The 21,928-nt window shown below is 33.2% G+C and overlaps 1 protein-coding gene across 1 annotated transcript; it reads right to left on the reverse strand.

Annotated features, from left to right (window-relative positions):
• Positions 1-607: 607 nt before the first annotated feature.
• On the reverse strand, positions 608-20,723 carry LOC132748298 (uncharacterized). Its single transcript, XM_060737870.1, has 17 exons — positions 20,495-20,723; positions 17,647-17,710; positions 16,675-16,716; positions 15,930-16,052; positions 14,877-14,935; positions 13,957-14,014; positions 12,879-12,926; positions 11,556-11,626; positions 10,999-11,020; positions 10,400-10,426; positions 9,829-9,917; positions 7,595-7,652; positions 6,469-6,551; positions 3,985-4,045; positions 2,748-2,810; positions 2,209-2,501; positions 608-1,600 (listed from the first exon to the last, which is right to left on the reverse strand). The coding sequence occupies exons 1-17, from the start codon at positions 20,594-20,596 to the stop codon at positions 1,595-1,597; spliced, it is 1,269 nt and encodes a 422-aa protein (XP_060593853.1). The 5' UTR covers positions 20,597-20,723; the 3' UTR covers positions 608-1,594.
• Positions 20,724-21,928: the final 1,205 nt, after the last annotated feature.

The following is a 21,928-nucleotide window of genomic DNA, read 5'->3' on the forward strand; positions in this document are numbered from 1 at the left end:
TTAGAAAGGCTGAAGGCCACTTTAAAGTTTATCCCTATGAATATACAATGCACAATGCATTTATTTTAGTTCGATTAAAATTCAAAGCGTGCATGTCATCACATGAGCCAAACAATTTCAAGAAAATCAACTTTTAAGAGAAGTAAAAATATTCACAATCTCATTGAAGATATACATGTAATATGCCACGAAGGACAGATTTTGCAATATTTATCATCAGGTTAAATAGTCTACTGCGTGACTAACGCTGTAAACGCTATGTTGGCATATTTTTTACCTTTACTTGATAATTCACTTGGATTGAACGTGCCGTTTGCAATGTGTAAATTACTTTGAAATTATTTGTTCATTTAATAACCTATTATTCTTTAATCAATTTTCAAACTTTTCATGAAAATTGGCATGAATCATAGTGTATCTGAAGGCTTGCTGCTTTATACTTATATTCTAATTGAACCATTTTCATGTCCTCTTCGTAGACACAACCACTGCTCGAACCTGAACTACTTTAGTCTTTAACCACAAAGCCGCTCCCCAGAATTCTCCATGTCCATGATTATTTTGAGGTTTGTATTGATGAGGAAAAGATAACTACAAATGATTGCAATGAGAAAAAAGTTTATTGAAAAAGAAAATAGGTATTATTAAAGTATACAAACAACAGTTATAGACACACATAATATGGAAAAATACATTATTTATATGACAGTCCAGGTACGGCAATTTAAAGGAAACTCTACTGTGGTTCACCGATAAACGCGCAATTTGCTTTGATTTTTTTATGCTATGACTTATATAGTGAAACTATATAAAAATATTTTTCTAATTTAAGTAACTGTCACATTTGTATATAAAATAAACAACAAAAACAACAACTATTACATATATCAACAATATGTAGCTCATACAAGTACCAAATTTACAATATTTGGATGTCACATACATAGGTAAAAAGTTTGGTTTCTTCAAAAAATGTCTTATTCTTAACTGAATGCATTAACTTTAATGTTCAATTATATGTTTTTTTAACATTTGCTGTACATATTCAACACATTTTCTTGGATGTTTGGAAATTGTTGAAGAAGAACAATTATATACATATATAACACTTCACTTAATCACAACATACAGGATTTTTAATCAATCATCAAACATTTAGAACACTTGGAACATGTATGAACCTCTTGGAGAGCAGAGACATGTTTTTCAGTGTTGTTCGGATTTTCTTTCTGTTTTCTACTTGTTTGTCTTTTCAGGTAAAAAGAGTTAAAGTAAAAGAATAAGTAAAAGATAAGTTCATTTTCAATGTCCGTTTGCGTTTCCATGGTTTTCATTTCCGACCGGCGAGACACCCGACACATCCTTTAATAATTTGCTGCCACGTCTTTTATTTATTTATTTTTGTTGCAATTAATAGTTTTTTACCCACATATTTGCGGGGTTTTTTTTCGATTCTTTTTTTAATGTTTTACACATATTGTTGTTTTGTTCTAATAGTCTTATGTAATTTAAGGATACCCTTACAATGAATTTAATTTCATAATTATTTGATTGACTTTATCACTGTGTATATGTCACGCCAGTTCGCTCTCATCTATTCCTGAAATAAAGATGACACCAAAATTAAAGTTACGAGTATATCAAGTAGATGAATTACAAAGTTTGATGACATTCTTGTTTTTAAATAGTACATTTTTATAGCCTTTCGAGCCACTGTTTTAATTGTACATCTTTATCTATAAAAGCAAAGAATTACCCATTACCTATTATGCCCAAGAAACATTTTTATTTTTATTTCCCAAAAGCTTTATATTTTGGTCATTATTATATTTTCAAAAAAATACTAATTGGCCATTTACCTAAACCACCTTTTGCTTCTGTTGCCTTTTGGCAATTGGTACATTAATAGTGATTTAGTATTTTGGTGGTCAATAAACTACTTTGTTTACATTTCGCTACTTTTATGATATATAATTTCAAATTCAGTGCTACTTTCTTCAGATGAAATGCATTTAACATGATCAGAAACGATTATTTAAACTTTATAAATTCCATGTTTTTCCTTTCTAAAGAATGATTTTTTTTTCGTTTCTGATGCATAATGGGCCTTTAAATATCCCAACAATACAAGTACTATATAAATTATTAAATGAAGTTAAAAATTATAATATAATATTATATATTATGCGGATTTTAATTAAGATCTACCTTGTCCAGAAGTTGTGACAGAATTGTCCGCAGGGCTAACATTTTCTGATTAATTGGTTGCTCATTTCTTCTCGCGGCTGCATTTCTTGAAGCGGCCGTGTTTCTTGCTCGGAACAGGTTGGCTGCTTTGCCCGCAACAGCCTTTCTCTGTACTTGATTGTCAACATCTACTGTTTTGTCCATGTCCGATTGACTGTTTTCGGAATCTTCCCCATCCTCCTCCTCAAACTGTGCACACTCCCTCTCTGCCATCTCCTCAATTAACTGTGCCATTTCCCCAACTTTTTCCGAAGCTTTATAAGAATCAGATTTAGACATATATGATTAAGATAATCAAGGTTGTTTTGTTACAAAAGTACAATGTTTCAATGTCAAATGACATTCTATTAAAGGGAAGATTCATTCACATTTTTGGATAATTGGTATGTCTTGCATTTTTACTGTTTTGAGTACCCGAACCTTTTAAATTAAAAGGAAACATTTAAGGGTCATTGTGCTTTAAAATTGGTCTGTACGCCAAAAAAGAAAACAATACTTACTTTTGCCAGATAATGAATTCAGTGCAGTATGCATTTTTTCAAAAGTCTCCTCCAGTTCACCGCCTGAAAGTAATAAATAAAAAAACAACAACTAAAATTATAACTTATGCCACAACACCAGTCACTTCAATTTTACAGTGACATACATTTTTTCTCACATCTCATTAGAAAGAATAACTTTATTTGTTGAAACTCACACCAAACTTAACATAGAAACCCAAAGCATTCTGAATGTATATGGAGCGCGCCATTTTGTTCTATGGACAGCGACATTTTGATCAATCTCCCGCGCAGTGATCTCCCCTTACGGGCCGTGGAAGTTTTACTTGAGTTTAGAAATTAACAGTTTCTAGCAGCAGACGATAGAAAACAGTATAACTGTGATCATTGAACAAAAGAAGCGAAGTTTAGTCGCAAACAAAAAAGAGGCAAATACATGTATGTTATTCCGCATCATACATTGTATATGAACTATAATAATAAAATGTAATTTAAGCGTGTTTTTTGTTTTTTATTATTGCTTCGTTTTTTTTCTATAAATACATAGTATTCCCTCCTTTAAAATAGGACGAGTCCATTCAGACGAGTTCATTTGCTGATTGCGTTCAGCATCGTATGGTCTTTGTCAGTTATAATCCTTTAAATGTCACAAGAAACTAAGAAACTACATAAAATTTACCAGATACAGCTTAACAATCGCAATGTATTGTTGATTATAAGGATGAAGAAAACGAGCAATACAACCTGGCTTCTTTGATTTGATTCGAATCCACAGCGGTAATTGGCAAGGGATTTGAAGTCAACGACTCCTACCACTATGTCAGCGAAGTCATTAACTAAATGGCCCAGTATGCCTTAAAAATGCTTCAATTTTCATTTCTCAAAAGGTTTTTTTTATTTTCTAAGTACATGTACTTTTATAGTTTCAAAAATGTTGCTCATTGGGCAGTTACCTGAACAATCTGTATTTTGTCTTCTGTTTCTTTTTGGCAATTATACAGTTATAGTTATTTAGTTGTTTTTTTGTTTTTTTTTTGGAAGTAAAAATACTAATTTAAACATTTTCATATTTTTATGACACATAATTTCATAATAACAAGCAGGTAACAAGCATCTGATTTTTTCTAAAACCATTATTCAAAACATTTTAAAACTCATGATTGTCCTTGCTAAAAAGGAGAGAACAATCCTTTCTGAGGCATAATGTGCCTTTAAGAATAATGAGGATCAAACTTACACGTGTACATTTCGTTGTAATACTCGAACTGTTCATCAATATCTTTTATTGTCATCAATGCCTGAAATATAAAAAATATACACATATTTTTACTATCTTCTAAACTATGTTATTTTTGAGGCTTAAGCTATGTTTATAAAAAGAAAGGAAAATCAGTCTTAGGAATTTGTAAATTCTCCTAAATAACACTCAGCATTAGGATCCGACGACTACCATAATACGTTGTCACCTCGTCACCTTTAAAAGAACCAATCATCGGCGAGCTTTCATAAGTTTGAAAGTAATGTGGTTTATTTTGTTACCGCTGGAGAACCAATACTGAGTAGGTAATTTTCACGATGTCGATTGTCAATATGGCCGGCAGGTAAACTGGCAAAACAATCAAACCGTCCTTAACAGATAGGCATAAGACGGAGTTTTAAACTATCGTTTTCCGTAGAAGAAAAAAAAAACAATGTTGATTTTTGTTAGAAAAAAATGTTTGTAGTAAATGAAACAATTATAGACTCAATTTTTAATGGGCAAGAGTGTTTTGTCAGTTTACCTGCCGTCTATATCGACAACGCCATGTTTGTACTCAAATAGAAACAGAGAGTGTAATATTCGATAATGTAGAACGAATGTATATACATGTATTTGAAATCCAAAGGAAAATAAAGTCTGTTGCGGTACAATTATGATTGAAGATATGTGTGACAACCATTTTTAATCTAAATGAGCCGTGTCACGACAAAACCAACATAATGGGTTTGCGACCAGCATGGATCCAGACCAGCCTGCGCATCCGCGCAGTCTGGTCAGGATCCATGCTGTTCGCTATCAGTTTATTTACTTGTTATAGGGTCTGTAAGCGAACAGCATGGATCCTGATCAGACTGCGCGGATGCGCAGGCTGGTTTGGATCCATGCTGGTCGCAAATCCATTATGTTGGTTTTGTCGTGACACGGCTCAAATATGCTATGATGTACAATTTTAAACAAATGCCACTTAATGTCAACAGGTTGGCATTTTGTACTTTCAGTTTCTACATCCATAATGTTAAGAATATAAATAAAATATTATATAAGGTGGACCTTTACTTGATATATTGTAAAAAAAAACAACTTGTCATCAACTTCCCGCATTAGATTACTGTTTTGTTCATATGTTTAGTTTCTTAGCGTCGGTAACACCGAAATATCGTAACCGTTCTGTGTATTCGCATGTATTGTGTTCGAGGTCCTTATCCGAAGACTGACGGAAAATGCTGAAAAGTTGCGATTGTTACAAAAATTGTATATGCTCGCCGATGATTGGCTGTTTAAACAAGCAATTATCATAGTATTGCAAGCAATCCATAAGTCACCTACCGGTTAGAACCCCATCAACATTCTGAAGGGCCATTGGCCATTCACTTATGTTTCAATTTTTCTCTATTTTAAGTAAACTTGTTGGAAAAGTTCTTTAAAAGTGATCACAGGAAACAGTTTTTATGAACAGACAGACAGACGGACTGAAGGACACTCTAAAGTTAATATTTGAAACATCCCTGTTACCAAAATATAACATTTTAAAAGCAAAATTCATAAAGAGGAGATAACTCTTGAATTAAAGATGCAATTTCATAAAAATTTTCAGCTCTTTTTGACTAATCACAAATATTGTTATATTTGCCATGTTTTAAGCCTATTTGTTGCCAAGGCAACTGATATTTTTTCAAAATAGGAAGAACAGATAAAACATGCATAATCTCAACACTGCTATCTACCAATATGTCAAGTTTCATAAAAATATTTCCAGTACTTTTTGAGTTATCACTGGATTCAGTTTATGTGTAAAATTTGCCATATTTTCAGTCTATGTGTTGCCATAGCAACCAGAATTTTCAACATAGGAAGAAAAGAAAAAGACGTGCATAATTCCAAGACTGCCATCTACCCATATGTCAAGTTTCATAAAAATATTTCCAGTACTTTTTGCGTTATCACTGGATCCAGTTTATGTGTAAAATTTGCCATATTTTCAGCCTATTTGTTGCCATAGCAACCAGAATTTTCAGCCTAGGAAGAAAAGAAAAAGACGTGCATAATCTCCATACTGCCATCTATCCATATACCAAGTTTCATAAAAATATTTTCAGTACTTTTCAAGTTATCGCGGGATCCAGTTTTGTGGACGGACGGACTGACGGACTGACAGACAGACGGACGGACAGACGGACGGACGGAGGGTAAACCTAAAGTCCCCTCCGGTAAACCGGTAGGGGACTAAAAAGTCACGGGAAGGTGACCTCCTATTGTTGCCGGTTAGATCCTAATGCGTAGCGTTAATTATAAGCTGATTTTAATATAATTGAATTCAAGGGCTTTATCTGCAGACATAAAGTACCTAAGGATAGTTACATTATTTCATCACTTTAGATATTTAATCAAACTGAAAGTTTTATAAAGAAAAGCGCGACTTTCGAGACAAAGTGTTACTTTATGTAATTCGTATGAACTTACTCTTAAGTACTGGGACCCAAACATATGTCCTTCCAATAAACTGGGATCTGGATTACTCTCATAAGCTAAAAAGTCAGCAAACACTGAAAAAAAGACAGTTGTCGAATTAGATAACACTACAGTGTCGGAGCACTACCTCGAGACGCTTGTAAAATCATGATCACAAGTTAGAAATATATAGTTTTTTTCGTCGATTTTTACATTTTTCATTCATTATCATGTATAAATCGATGCGAGGAGATGAATTAGATATCTTAAAGAGCATTTCGGGGGGTGTGGACATATAATCATTCAAGCGCCTTGTCCGGTATATACCGGAATGCGGTATTAGTGTCACGCTTTGTGACGGTAAAGTAATAAATATGCTTATATAGTGACGAAAGCAACGTCTCTTGTATCAAACGATTATGATAAGAACCGAGTAATCAATTAAAGCGGCTTTCAGTTTTTCTAAAGGTTAAATATGTTATTTTTAGATAAATCTTTTCATATTATTGTCAAATGAAAAGAATTAAGGAGAAAACTTGAATTTGTCATTGATAAAATACTAATAATATGGAAACCCCTCGACACAATTCCCGATGTTCTATTTTTAGAAACGAACGTCACTGACGAGTTATAAATAGCTCTCGGGACGCTGTTAACAGTGATATGATGCACATTTTCATGATAAAATTATCTATATACTTAGTTCGAAACAACACTGAATTGCTTTCCCAAATAAAAATAAAAACTGCAGGTCGCTTTAAACAGGCATTGCTAACATTAATTTTTTTTATGGAAATGATATTTGCAAGAAAAAGCAGATTACCTCTGTCAGTTATCTTTTTTTAAGATACTTCTTATTTAAAAATGACCTGTATCATCAGAACAGAAAGTATTCTGCACTTCTCGTATATACTTCGAGTTAGAGGCCTCGTACATGTTCGTAGAGTACGAATACAAACCAACGCAATTCGCCCATGTTGTAAGGCAGTGTTCGTTCGCGAAAAAAAAAAGAGATAAAAAAATAACATATCCCTCCGTATTTCAGAGTATTACTCTTTGTGATAACTTATTGTACAGTTCATTGATAAATAGCAAATAAAAATATTATCAAAGTATGAAAAAATATATTCATACTTACGCTTTTCAATTTCTTGCTCCGTGGTTGTCATGTGTGTTACTATGATGAAAGTTATACTCTGTAACGAGAAATTTGAATTATTACACATTTAATAGATATGTTTATATATAGAAATACGCAACACATTCATTTCAGTATTAAGATTTCGCGTTTGTTGAAATATCACAATCTTATAATATATGCTCACATAGAAATAATAAAATTTTACAATGTTATTATAGTATATCACAAGAAAAGCATTGATGCAAAGCATCAAAGGGCGTCCAAGCAAGAAATGCAGCAAGTGAAGATGAACTAGTACACATATGATGACAAGATATTCTTATAAACTACCAGAAATGTATACCACTTATGAATGAGCGGACGAAAGACATTGTTCATTATGAACTTTGATTGGCATGCTAGAGATTAGAATATTACTTGTTATTTCTTTATGATCGTGGTTATTAATAGCAACGGATATACATGTATGCAATCATTTATAATCCATATGTGTAACGCATGATCAACACGTATCACACATTTGTCCCTTATTATGTACATGTTATCGCTATTAGCGAAGACCCCCTTAAGGTATCTGTTCACACTTTAAGTTAGTAAAAAATATGACACTGGTTATATTACCATGTTGATCATGTTGAGCATAATTGTTTATTATACAATAATTGTAATATCTATTAATTTTAATTTAAAAAAAATACAAATTTTATGAATATTGTTTTCTTTTATTCTTTTTTGTGTTTTATGTGCTATTTTAATACTGAGTTTTTACTACTCTTTTTTATTAAAATTGTAAAATAAATTTTAAGAATTCAATTGTCATATTGACCGACGATTATAAGTAAAAGCTTAACTGGAAAAAGTCAGTAAATTATGGTTTATCTTTCAATATATAATATTGTTTACTCTTAAACCATGTACATGTACATTGTATTTTTCTTTATCATTTTTTAAATTATCGATCAATTGAATAATTCATAAAATCTAATTTGTAACTTTGAATAATTCCTCGGCATCTTTACTAAACACGGATAACAAATTGAATAATTAAATAAAATGTTTCAAAGTTGATAATGTCATTTTAATACCATAAAAATGTACCTTTTTCTCAATTATTGTACATATCACGGATTTATATTACATATAAATCCGTGTACATATTTATTGTTTTTATCTCATATAGATAAAATGAAACATGCTATTGTTGTTTTTTTCCAATTGTAACGATATCAAACATCTACTCCAAAATCGGGAGAGACCGGACAATAAACGTGTGGTACTATTCGCCGGTCACTAGTAAATCCTGGTCAAAATAGACCGGGAGAGACCGGCATTTACCGATAGGAGTGATAAAAAGATATATCTATAAATAGGTTTTTGGAATATTTAGGTCATCAACTGATCATTCTAGGATACATGTACAACAATAACATACCATGACATGATAACCGACTGTGTACTACAAAATGATAAATAAAAAACCCCGAAGAGCGCGATTTATTGACGGAAAAGGTTATTTCATTTGTAAATGTTTGCATTGCGAAAATTCATTGTAACATATCTCGACATTTCATTCTTATTTAATAATCAAGCACCCTCATACCGATCGGAATTTTCGGCTTTTATTATGACCGACTAAAAGGCTCGAGAAGTTGCTGTCGCCCTTTCACAAAATCTGATCTCATTCCATAAGAGCGCCGCGCTTCGGCGCGGACGCCAACAAAGTCATAATATAATTTCACAAACTAACGATAAAACCTCACAATATTATTATTAAAAATCACAAAGTATTATGATTATAAAATCAAAGTAATGAAATTCAAAAAATAAACACCAAAAATGAAAGGAAAAATGATACTGAATATCTAGGTATGCAACATCTAAAACAAAGAAATAACAACAGTAGATGACCCTGTCCGATATACAAGAATAAGAAAACTAGGACAAGGAGTTTGTCATTTCGCACTTACGAACTCTCTCTATATGTATGTGTGGTATTTCGATAGAGCGGAGGTCAGTGCGTGAGCATGCGCTTTTCAATATCTCGTTTACACTGTCTCGCTAGCTGCCGCAACGTTTCTGGGGCTCTTCAGGCCAAGCTGAGCGTGCATGGGCGTGTTAAAGTTGCGGAGAATTTTGGCATTCAATTGTAAAGGCAGAAATCTTGCACACTGCAGTATTCCTGTTGTGTTATGTGTGTGTGAAAGCCGTTAAAACCGAAGTATTTTACTTACGTTAAAATAAGCCTCGACGCCATCCAGGGTTGCTTTGCACTCTTCACTCTGTTTACCACTGGCTAGACATTGCCCGGCAAACATAATTGCTAAAATATTTTTAAAAAATGTTAATTATCGTCATCACCATCGTCATCATCATCATCAATCGTCATCATTATCATCGTCATCAATCGTTATCTTCATCATCATCCTCATCATCATCATCATAAATCGTCATCATCATCATCATCATCAACATCATCATCATCAATCGTCATCATCATCATCAATTATAATCATCATTTATCGTCATCATCATCATAATCATCATCAATCGTCATCATCAATCGTAATCATCATCATCATCATCATCATCATCACAGTTATCATCATCATCATCAATCGTCATCATTATCATCAATCGTCATCATCATCAACAACATTATTTAGCATCGTTGTAGCAACAACTTTAATTGTTTCTTTTAAATACTTGAAAGATACTAGTAAAATATAAAAATTATAATAGATTAATATAATTAAAAGAGCGACACAGGTTTTTAAAAAAGAAATGTGTACAGTATGTACTCACCGTCGAATGCAAATGTTGATACTAAATCTGCAAAATACGATAGAAAGATTTTGTATTGGTTAGATATTTATTATTTAATTTTACAATCGAGACATCTAGGCTATTATCAAAATTAAAAAATATTATCCGAAGTTTGAGAGAAATAGCCGAGGAGTTTCGATTATTACTCATGAAACATCGTGCTATCGTTAGGTCACATAATTGCTGCTTTAGTTTGTCACTACTAGAGCCAGGTCCTGTAATCGGTTTTAAAAAAAAAGGGCGGGAAAATACCATTTTAATTTATCTCCCCTCGCGTGCCTTATTTATTGACGTCACATCATAACATCTTGTTTTAAAATAGTACACTGAGATATGAAAACAGCAGAGTTTTTTTGCATTCGGAACTGCCTCGGCTGTTATCTATATTATCTCCTTATCCGAAGACTGACGGAAAGGGCCGAGAAGTTGCGATTGGGTTATATGTTTTCCGTTGGGTACCTCCCTTGCTCAGAGGCTTTTTGTACCGGAAACGGACACGGATAGCAGATGGTACGTGAAATTACCGGAAGTCATGGTGAAAATAAACAACGTACGGCCGAAAAAGACATGATACTTACCGTCTGTAACTTCAGCCTTCTCCTGCAATAAAAATATATACGTTATTACAATTCATAAGCTCACAAAGATTAGTCATTTATTGAGTGATTCGCTTTACTCGAATAATGAACCTAATAGATTTTGTTTGTAATATCTTTATAAATAATGCTTTTTGGAACTAACGAAATTTTTAAATCTTAATTTGAGCATTTTAATGGCAAAAACGAAGACTTTCACGTGCTCACTAAATATATACTCTATGATGGGCATAATGTCACTTTAAGGTGCCGTCCGTTTGGCTCAATAGGTAGAGCTTTCGACTGTGAATCGGGCGAACCGGGTTCGATTCCCGGACGGCGCAGGTCACTTTCATTGTGATTGATCATGAAATCCTTTTTTACGGTCATTCACACTTGCATGTACAGAAGTTTCAATTCCTTGCGAAAGTGAATGCAACTAGTACTGGTAAAATGCTCGACATCCTGCCCAGGAACGATGCGGTGGTTGAACTGTCGTTATCCGGACTGAAACTACACCACACCACCACCACATGTCACTTTAAAATAATGATTATTACCTCCACTTGTTGCTTGCGTGCATTGCAATGTTTATCCATGTACTCAACCACACCCTCAACAAATGGTGGCACTGAAATAACAAACAAAATCAAATAAACGGCGCTTGAAAAATAGTTGATCTAAAATCCTCATGTAAATGTACAAATTTTCAAAACTGTTTTATTCGTTAACACGATTTACAATGTTTGACTTATTTTGTGCCTTTACGTCTTTTCAAAACAACGGTCATACCAAAGTGACACTGTTTAAAGACCCATTAAGTCACAGAAATGCTTTTATTTTTATTGCTCAAAAGCATTTCATTTTTGATGTGCTTTGGAAGTTTTGCAAAAGCAAATGATTTGCCAATTACCCGAATAATCTTTTTCTTCTGTTGCTTTATGGCAATTAGTACAGATTTTGTGATTTGGTATTTTGTTTATGGAAGCCAAAATACTTCTTTGTTTACATATTGCTAATTTACTAGTAAATAATTTCACAATGAGCACTACGAATGACGTCACCTCAGTGCTTTAACAGAATAAGTCCTTCTAAATTTTATAGAAGTTAATCAGTTCGTGCACTTATGTGACACTATGCTCATGCAATAAGCATCTAACATGCTTTAAAACCAATATTTATACGTTTTTAAACTAAAAGTTACCCATTTTAAAGAAATAGAAAATAATTTGTTTCTGAGGCACACTGTGCCTTTAAAGCAATGCTCTGAACTCGCACCGACCACATAAATGAAGAGGCTTTGACTTGCACCTATTATACATTACGTAAACATTATACCATAAGCTTAATGTTACACCACATGGTGTTACTACGATATTGCAATATTCCTCCCAGGGGCGAGTAATCTATATAGACTTAAGGAAACGTAATGGTCTAGTTCTCTCCCCTGGCCTTAATTAATGATGAATGGCTGGCATAGCCATGAAAAATGGTATTAATTAAAATGTTGGTTCGGTGTTATTTCGGTTTGCTCTACACTACACTATTGCACTGAGAGACATGTGTTATTTTTATAATGACTTGTAATAAAATAAAAATACACATGAAAAAAATGAATACAGTAACACTTGTACTACAATGTATCAACTATGATTCCTCTTTGCTCAAACTCCTGATAATGATTTTTGATTAGCTATGGCTCGTAAACTTCAAAATGGAGACTACTTAAACTACGCAAAAAGAGACTATTTCGGTTGAAAATGTCTTTCCTGTGGCAAAAACAAACGTTATTTCGGAATAATTGTGCTATAATACAAAAAAAAAATGGTTAGGGAGGTACAAATGTCTTGGATTATTTTTTTTTTCAAAATGATATTGCTTACATCCTTCCATCTGTCGAAGCTTTTCGCCAAGTCCATCTAGAGTTTCACCTGAAAAAAAATATGTGGAAAAGTGTGTTTATACCACGTGTTGTATAGTTAAAATAGTGCTTGCAAATAATATGCAACATTTTTTGTGTTTGTTCGCTTTTTAAGTGAATAAAGACATTAAACGGAAGGACATATTTATCATAAATTTATGTCACATTTTGTAATAAAGCTTTAAAAAAATAAAATAAAAGATGAAATGAAATCAAATCAAATATAATTAATGGTTACTGCACTAAGCGTAAGAGATAGTGGTCGCTGACCTTGTTAAAAATGCCATAAGGAGCACATCCCGGACTCCCAATCCGAATGTCTTCGGCTATTATCTAAAATAACATTATCCGAAGACTGACGGAAAGGGCCAAAAAGTTGCGATTGCCCGGGCTCATTGCCCTTTTCTTCTACTGGTACCAAGCTAGCTATCTTGTCTTATCATATCAAAGTCTACAGTTACACTATAACTTAAAGGTCCTGTATGTTTTGTGATTGATATTGTTACTGTGTGTATACCACACTTGCAAAAAATTATATATGTACATAATTATGCAAATAAAATAATTTCCAAACATCGAAGAATATGTAAAATAGTTACTGCAAATATTTGTGCACATTAGATTTAATCAATAAATTGCATGCATTCCTTTGTTATTGGAAAATTTGACTGAGAATTGATAGAAAATAAATTTCTAATTACCTCCCTTTATTCACATGAAATGTTAAATTGGGTTATATCTTTATAAATAATGCTTATTGGAACTTACAATATTGACAAATCTTAATTTGAGTATCATATTTATGAAATAAAACCATGAAAAAATTGTGTTACAGGATATTTAAACACCCAACGATAGTGCCATTACCAACAGTCTCCCATCGCAATGAATAAATCTTGACTTTTTCTTTTATGCTTTGTCTTAAGAGACCGTTGTATTAGGCGACCATTTTTGGCGTTTCTTTTTTGCGGTCGCTAAATACACGTTTGACTGTAGTATTATCCGTATTTAGCATAAGAACAAGAGTTTGTAGTACTTACACTTGTGTGCTTCCTTATATTTCGTGAATTCCTCATTTAACATTGGTCTCAGTTGAGGCTATATCAAATTGAATAAATTGTGGTTAATATATCTTAGAGAGTTGATACGAAACAAATTTATGATTCAAAACAGAACGAAAGATGACTAAAACAGATAAGAGATGACACAAAACAGGCAAAGAAATAACACAAAACATAATGATATAACAAAAAATTACACTAAACAGATGAGACTAACAAAAATGATAGACAGAATACACAAACAGACAAAGAGATAACACAAAATAGATAAAGAGATACTCAAATCAGAAAAAGAGATTACCACCAAACAGTTATGCAGACATCACAAAAAAGAGATAAAAAAAGAACACAAACAGATAGAAAGATGACATAAAACAGATAAAGTTGACACAAAATAGATGTAGAAATGACACATAACAAATAAAGAGATTACCACAACACAAATATGTACAAACACAAAACAGATAAAAATGACACAAAATAGATGTAGAAATGACACATAACAAATAAACAGATAGCGCAAAACAGATAGAGATGGCACAGCTTAAGAGATTGCACAAAACAGATAAAGAGATCACCCAAAATAGATAAAGAGATAACACAAAACCGTAAGTGACGACACAAAACCGATAAAGAGACGACACAAAAAGGATAAAGAGACGACACAAACGACACAAAACAGATAAAGAGATAACACAAAACAGATAAAGAGATAATAAAAAACATAAAACGATCACACAAAAAAGATATAGAGAGGACACAAAAAAGATAGAGAGATAGCACAAAACAGATAGAGAAAGGACAGAAAACATAGAGACCGACTATTTGTTCATTGATTGAGGTTAAATAGATTTTCATTCACAAATATATTCTAATATTGAATCATTTAAAAAGAGTACCATTTTCTCATAGAAATAAACACCTCGTCCGAATGACAAACAGGGGAAGAATGGCTCACCTGAAAGAATACACACAATACACAGTATTTAATAACAAGAAAAAAGCGAGTATTTGATAAATAAAAAAGAATATTTTCCTCAAGTTTTAAAAACAAAAAAAATATACATTTTTATCTCACGCTAGCGCTTGTTTTCCATGTTAAATAAAAAAATACGTAGCTATATTGAGCCGTGTCATGACAAAACCAAAATAATGGGTTTGCGACCAGCATTGATCCAGACCAGCCTGCGCATCTGTTCTGTCTGATCAGGGTCCATGCTGTTCGCTATCAGTTTCTCTACTTGTAATAGAGTTGATAAGCGAACAGCATGGATCCTGATCAGACTGCGCGGATGCGCAGGCTGGTCTGGATCCATGCTGGTCGCAAACCCATTATGTTGGTTTTGTCGTGACACAGCTCATTTTATCATACCAGCTTTCACTTCAAACGGTTTTTATGTTTTGGTATGTGATAAATAGAATACTAAATTTGAGTGAGTTGAACAAAATAATATTATGCGCATAATATAGATCTATTTTTTCAACTCGTTCAATAAATTCAGTATCAAAGTTACACTCATTCAATATCCTCTTTGTACTGTGTGCCAACTATATTGAGATTTATAAGTTATTAAAACATCTATCTGTACAATACAGCAATATATTTTGACGAGTCCACGCAAATTACCAAAATATAGGACAAAATATGCAAAAATAGCCCTTACTGCGTTAGTCATGCAGTAGAAATATGTTGATGAATACTGTAAAATCAATCATTAATCGCACATAACATGTAAACTATTAATTGAATCTTGAAACTTTTCACTTGTAAATTTTTATGAAGTTTGATTGTCCTGAAATATATTTGGCTCATCTTGAGGCATGCAATATTAACAGCAGTTTTGTTTTACCAACTTTTTTTATCTGTCATATATCATAAACATGAACAAGCTTTGATACAAATACAAACGCTTAACCCAATCCACTGAAATGATACACAATAATCAACTTACCCCCGTAAAGCATTTTGAATTCAGCATATTGTGCTTCGTTCCCTGTGACCAGAGTCCAGATGTCATCATCAACCTTGTTCATGAGATCCACGTCCGACAAGCAATCAAGAACATACAGCGCCGCTGCAATGAGATTATCATTTTGATCATTAAAGGCCCATTATGCCCCCGAAATGCTTTTATTTTTATTACTAAAAAGCTTTTTATGTCCTTCTATATGGTTTCCTTAAAAGTTAAAATGCATATTGACCAATTACCTGAACCATCGTTTGCTCTGTTTTTTTTTAGAATGACTTCTATCTTAGTGATTTAGAATTTTATATGGAAGTCAAAATTCTACTTTGTTTACATTTTTCTACCTATATGAAATAAAATTTCATATTCAGGGCTACCTTCTTTTTTGCCCTTTTCAAAGAATAAAAAATTTGTTCGTTACTTCAGCACTGTGTGCCTTTAAGTTACAAGTAGACATTGTTGAGTGTAAAACTGAATTTTATGACTGCACATTTAAAGAGATATACATGTACATATAATCTATATATAGCCTTTATATAATATAGATCAATCTTGAAGACATGAACATAAGCTTTCTCACCTGGAAATGAATACTGTTTTTTGCAATGTTTCTCAGGGGCGAGTAATCTATAAAGACTTAAGAAAACGTAATGTTCTAGTTCTCTCCCCTGGCCGCAGCCTACAGAGACACGTGTTATTTCTATAATATATCGCAGCTTAAAACACTTACCATGAAGTCCAACTGTCGAAAACGAACCGTCTTCTGAATCATCTGTAATGGGAATAGAAAACATTTAGAACTTTTAGGACTTTTGAGACTTATAGAAAGTCCTTATTCTAGATCATTATAGACGATGATATTACACCACTGTCTTAGTAAAATTAATGAAATCAAAGAGTCCCTCGGTACATATAAAATGATTTTAAGTCCTATAATTCTCAGGATTACTCAGATATTTGTAAAGGAATAGGGATTCCACTAGAGTGGGTGCTTTTTTTAAATGCAGATACTGAAATATTTTTTTGAAACTTGTGTACCATTTGATATAAGTCTAAACTAAAAGCTTTTGGGCTAATGCTTAAAAATTCCCTCAGTCCCATTTTCCAGAATAATCATTTATGTTATGCATAATGACCCCCCTCCCCCCTAAAAAATGAATAAATAAATAAATAAATAAATGAAAAGCGTTTTCCATTCGGACTAAACTAAAAGTGTTACAAAAATCGATTTTTAATTTATCTATCCATCTATCATCTTCTACAGATTTTTTTTCATTTAAAATGCATCACGTGATCCGGGAAAGAATTTCAAACTTCAGGTTTTCTGTCTTTTTATACCTCAGTTGAGCTCCTTTAAGCTTCGACAAGGCAACACACGTCATGAATCTACATTTAGCGAGACATATAGTACATGTTTTTCAAGATAACTTGTATAAGATTGTTAAGTAAGTTACAGTAACATAAGTGTAACAGTTTAATTGCTAAGTTACAGTTAAAAAAGATTCGAACGTTTTGATATTGGGTGGAGCCGGAAGTCCGCCATTTTAATTTCAAGAGAGCATAATATTTATACTACCAACAAATATAAGCGTGATAACTTTATATACAGGATTAATATATTACGCGAAAAATTCATTAAAATTCGAAAAATTTATTTGCATTATTATCAAATACAAATGTATAATAAAAAAACATCTCTTACCATCATCAAGTCCTTTCTTGTCTAGACTGGCTCGTCTTGCTTTCAATTCAGCCAAAATTCTACTCTGCAAACAGAATAAAATGCCCTATAAACATGATTCAACTCTTAGAGACTTATTTTGTGTAGCTTAATAGGATTTGTGAGCATACAACAAATAGTACTAATGAATGTACAGCTGTTATCATAACCCAAAGAGATTTGTGTATATACAGCTGCTGTAATCATAGCCCAATAAGATTGTAAATATCCAGCCGTTATCATAGCATAAGATGATTTGTGAGTATATAGCCGTTATCATAGCCCAAGATGATTTGTGAGTATATAGCCGTTATCATAGCCCGAGATGAGTTGTGAGTATATAGCCGTTATCATAGCCCAAGAACATTTGTGAATATACAGCCGTTATCATAGTCCAAGATGATTTGTGAATATACAGCCGTTATCATAGCCCAATATAATTTGCGAATATACAGCCGTTATCATAGTCTAAGATGATTTGTGAATATATAGTCTTTTATCATAGTTCAGTAAGATTTTAGAATATAGCTGTTTTTATACCTGCATCAATGCAATATTCCCCAAGGGAGACTAATCTATAAAGACTAAAAAAATGTAATGTTCTAGTTCTCTCCCCTGATAAAAAAAATCGACGATGAATGGCTGTCGGGAGTAAAAATGCAATGCGGGAAAGTGAGGGAAAATTGCATTAAAGGTTGGTTTCGTATTATAAAAAATGGATTATACCTTAATATATCCTTCAATGTAAAACTTCCATAGACCTGTTATGTGTCCTGATTGAATATCACCCTCCGAGGATATATTCCCCGGGGAATATTTCTAATATCACCCTGGGGCACATAACTTTTGCATAACTCCATATTTTATAAGTCTATTGTTTTGAGCACAATGAAATTGTAAAAATGATAATGTCTATTCTATTCATTTCCTTGACAGCGCACTTTATAAATATTGTAGTTGTAGGTCTTTCAGTACAATAAAATAAATAACACATGGCTATCAGGTATGATAGATGATATTTCCAACCCTTGAACTGGCATATTACCCCGGGTTGATATACAAGTTCTCGGGTTGAAAATATCCTCTATCACCCCGACAGCCATTTGCTGTTTATATAATAACGTCTGGCAGGGTAATAGTGCATATTTATGGTGGCTGATTTGGTACATTGTGCGTTGCGTTGTCGATAGCGACAAAGTAGCCTATATCGTTATCGCCTTTTCGTCTTGTCGCTAGCGACGACCCGACAAAGCGCCAAACGGCGCGATGTCCCGCTGTCGTCCTGTGTCCTGTCTCCAGCGGAAGCACGCCCAACGGCGCGTTGTCGTGTGACGTGTTGTCGCGATGTCGCCATGTCGCTTGGCTTATAAGCCAATTCTTCTATTTGAACCTAGCGTCAATGTGACATCGCGACAACACGCCGCACGACAATGCACCGTTTGGCGTACATCGTTAGCGACAGAACGACAAGTCCGACAAGGCGCCGTTTGGAGCTTTGTCCTGTTGTCGCTAGCGCCAACACAACGCACAAAAGTGTTCCAAATCAGCCACCATACATATAAGCAACCCTTGAATTGCCTCGGTTGTTAGTAACTTAGTAGCATTATTACCCTGACCGACGATTTCTTATCAGGGGAGAGAACTAAAACATTTACATTTTCTTAAGTATATAGATTACTCGCCCCTGCGGAATATTGCAAAGAGAGACATCCTAATATTTCCACAGTCAAAATTATATCTACATTCAATAATCTAATCTTATTGAATTCAGATTTTTAAAAAAAATCTTAAGAAAATGCATAAAGAAAAAAGAGAGTAAAATTTCAGATACAAAGGTATAATTGTATGACGTTAATAATTCATTTTATGAATGTATGTAATTTGATTCCATATTTAATCAGGGCAATATTTTAATCGTATGCAGATTTTAAGTTTAAGATTTCAACACTTTGAATAACGACCTGACGATGGAATAGATAGATAATCAATAGACCTGCGAATTACCTTGTACAATGTATATGGGTATATAAGTGCGTCTTTAGAAAACGCGCTAGACTATGGCACTTATAAAACGTATAGTTAACCGTTCGGCGTATTTGCTTTTTGATACATGATAGGATTATCCTCAAAAAGTAAATGAAAGTTGTATTTGCACATATCAGTTTTCATTTTGGCACTTAGTACAACAAAAAAGTCTTTGTATGTACTCGTATTTTCAAAATTTTAATTTTGTTTATCAAAAAAAAAAAATCATTTAAGTACAAGTTAATAAAATTATAAAATATATAATTGGGAATGCACGGTCACTTATGATGTCAAATAATTACTGTAAATTCCAAATTATATATCTATTTCTTCCTTTTACTTATTTTTATTACCTCCATTGCTGTATATTGAATTGAAGATTTCTGAATGGAAATAAAACTTTCTATTTCAAAAAAGTTTATCAACATATAGCGTAAGAGGGGGAAAACCCCTTTTATCATGGAGATTTTTAAATATTGTTTCAAGACAGACGGACGGACGAAAGAAAGACAAACTTATAGACCCATGCCGCTGAACCGGTTCGGTACTCAAAAAGTTTCGTAATGAAATTTCCATTTATTTCCCTTTTTTTCAAATAAATGTATTATAAATATATAAATTATGAAATAAAACATAAATAAATAAACTATTGCTAAAATGCTGTACTTTTATTGATAATCATCCAAATTTGCAAAATTGCCAAAAAATAAAAAAATAAAAAATAAAAAAATAAAAATAAAAATCGCACAATGATAGGTTGACAAAATAATCAAGTTCTTAATATAAACCAAAATACCAGACGTACCTTCGTCCTGGCGCTAAAGATTTTCTCTTCTTTCAAACTCCTTGCCTCGGTCAAGCAAACGACCGCCAATACACAAAGACATGCTACGATAACGGACCGCATTGTTCACTGTCGACTCCGAAGCTCTCCGAATGGGTTAATCAAGATGAACTGTTGGTAGAAACCGCCCGAATGACCTGAGCTATTACAGAATTTACCCGTACTTATATATACATCATCACGCTCTGTGATTTTAAATTATGGAACGCCGTGACTGTCTTATGTAATCAATGTTTTTGTTATCTTGTGAAACGATGATATTATTTTGTCGTTTGAGCATGTTAACGTGTGCAATTTACATCATGTCTTGTCAAAGGAACATGCTGACTTGTACAACAGCATGTTAACTTGTCAAATTATTATGATGACTTGTGCAAATGACATGGTAACTTGTCAAAGTATAATGTTGACTTGTGCAAATGACATGGTAACTTGTCAAAATGTAATGATGACTTGTACAAACGACATGTTAACTTGTGGAATTATTGTGATGACATGTGCAAACAGCATGTTAACTTGTCAAAGTATAATGATGACTTGTGCAAATGACATGGTAACTTGTCAAAGTGTCATGATGACTTGTGCAAAAGCCATGTTAACTTGCCGAATTATCGTGATGACATGTGCAAACAGCATGTTAACTTGTCAAAGTATCATGATGACTTGTGCAAACAGCATGTTAACATGCCAAATTACCATGATGACTTGTGAAGACAACATGTGAACTTGTCAAAGAATCGTGATGACTTGTGCAAATGACATGTTATCTTGTATCATGCTGACATGTCAAAACGCACTGTTAACTTGTCAAAATATTATGATAACTTGTGCAAATGCCATGCTAACATGTCAAAATTCCATGATGACATGTGTAAACAGCATGTTAACTTGTCGAATTATCGTTATGACATGTGCATACAGCATGTTAACTTGTCCAAGTATCATGATGACTTGTGCAAACGACATGTTAACTTGTCCAAGTATAATGATGACTTGTGCAAATGCCATGCTAACTTGTCAAAATTTCATGATGACATGTGCAAACAGTATGTTAACTTGTCAAATCATCGTGATAACATGTGCAAACAACATGCTAACTTGTCCAAGTATCATGCTGACTTGTGAAAGCGACATGTTAACTTGTCAAAATTTCATGATGACATGTGCAAACAGCATGTTAACTTGTCAAGGTATCATGATGACTTGTGCAAACTCCATTCTAACTTGTCAATGTATCATGATGACTTGTGCAAATGCCATGTGAACTTGTCAAATTATCATGATGACTTGTGCAGACAACATGTTAATTTGTCAAAGAATCGTGATGACTTGTGCAAAACACATGCTAACTTGTTAAGGTATTATGAGCATGTCATCACGATAACTCGACAAGTA

Source organism: Ruditapes philippinarum, unplaced genomic scaffold (assembly GCF_026571515.1).
Source record: "Ruditapes philippinarum isolate M1 unplaced genomic scaffold, ASM2657151v2 ctg4349_1_1_1_1, whole genome shotgun sequence".
Lineage (NCBI taxonomy): Eukaryota > Metazoa > Mollusca > Bivalvia > Venerida > Veneridae > Ruditapes > Ruditapes philippinarum.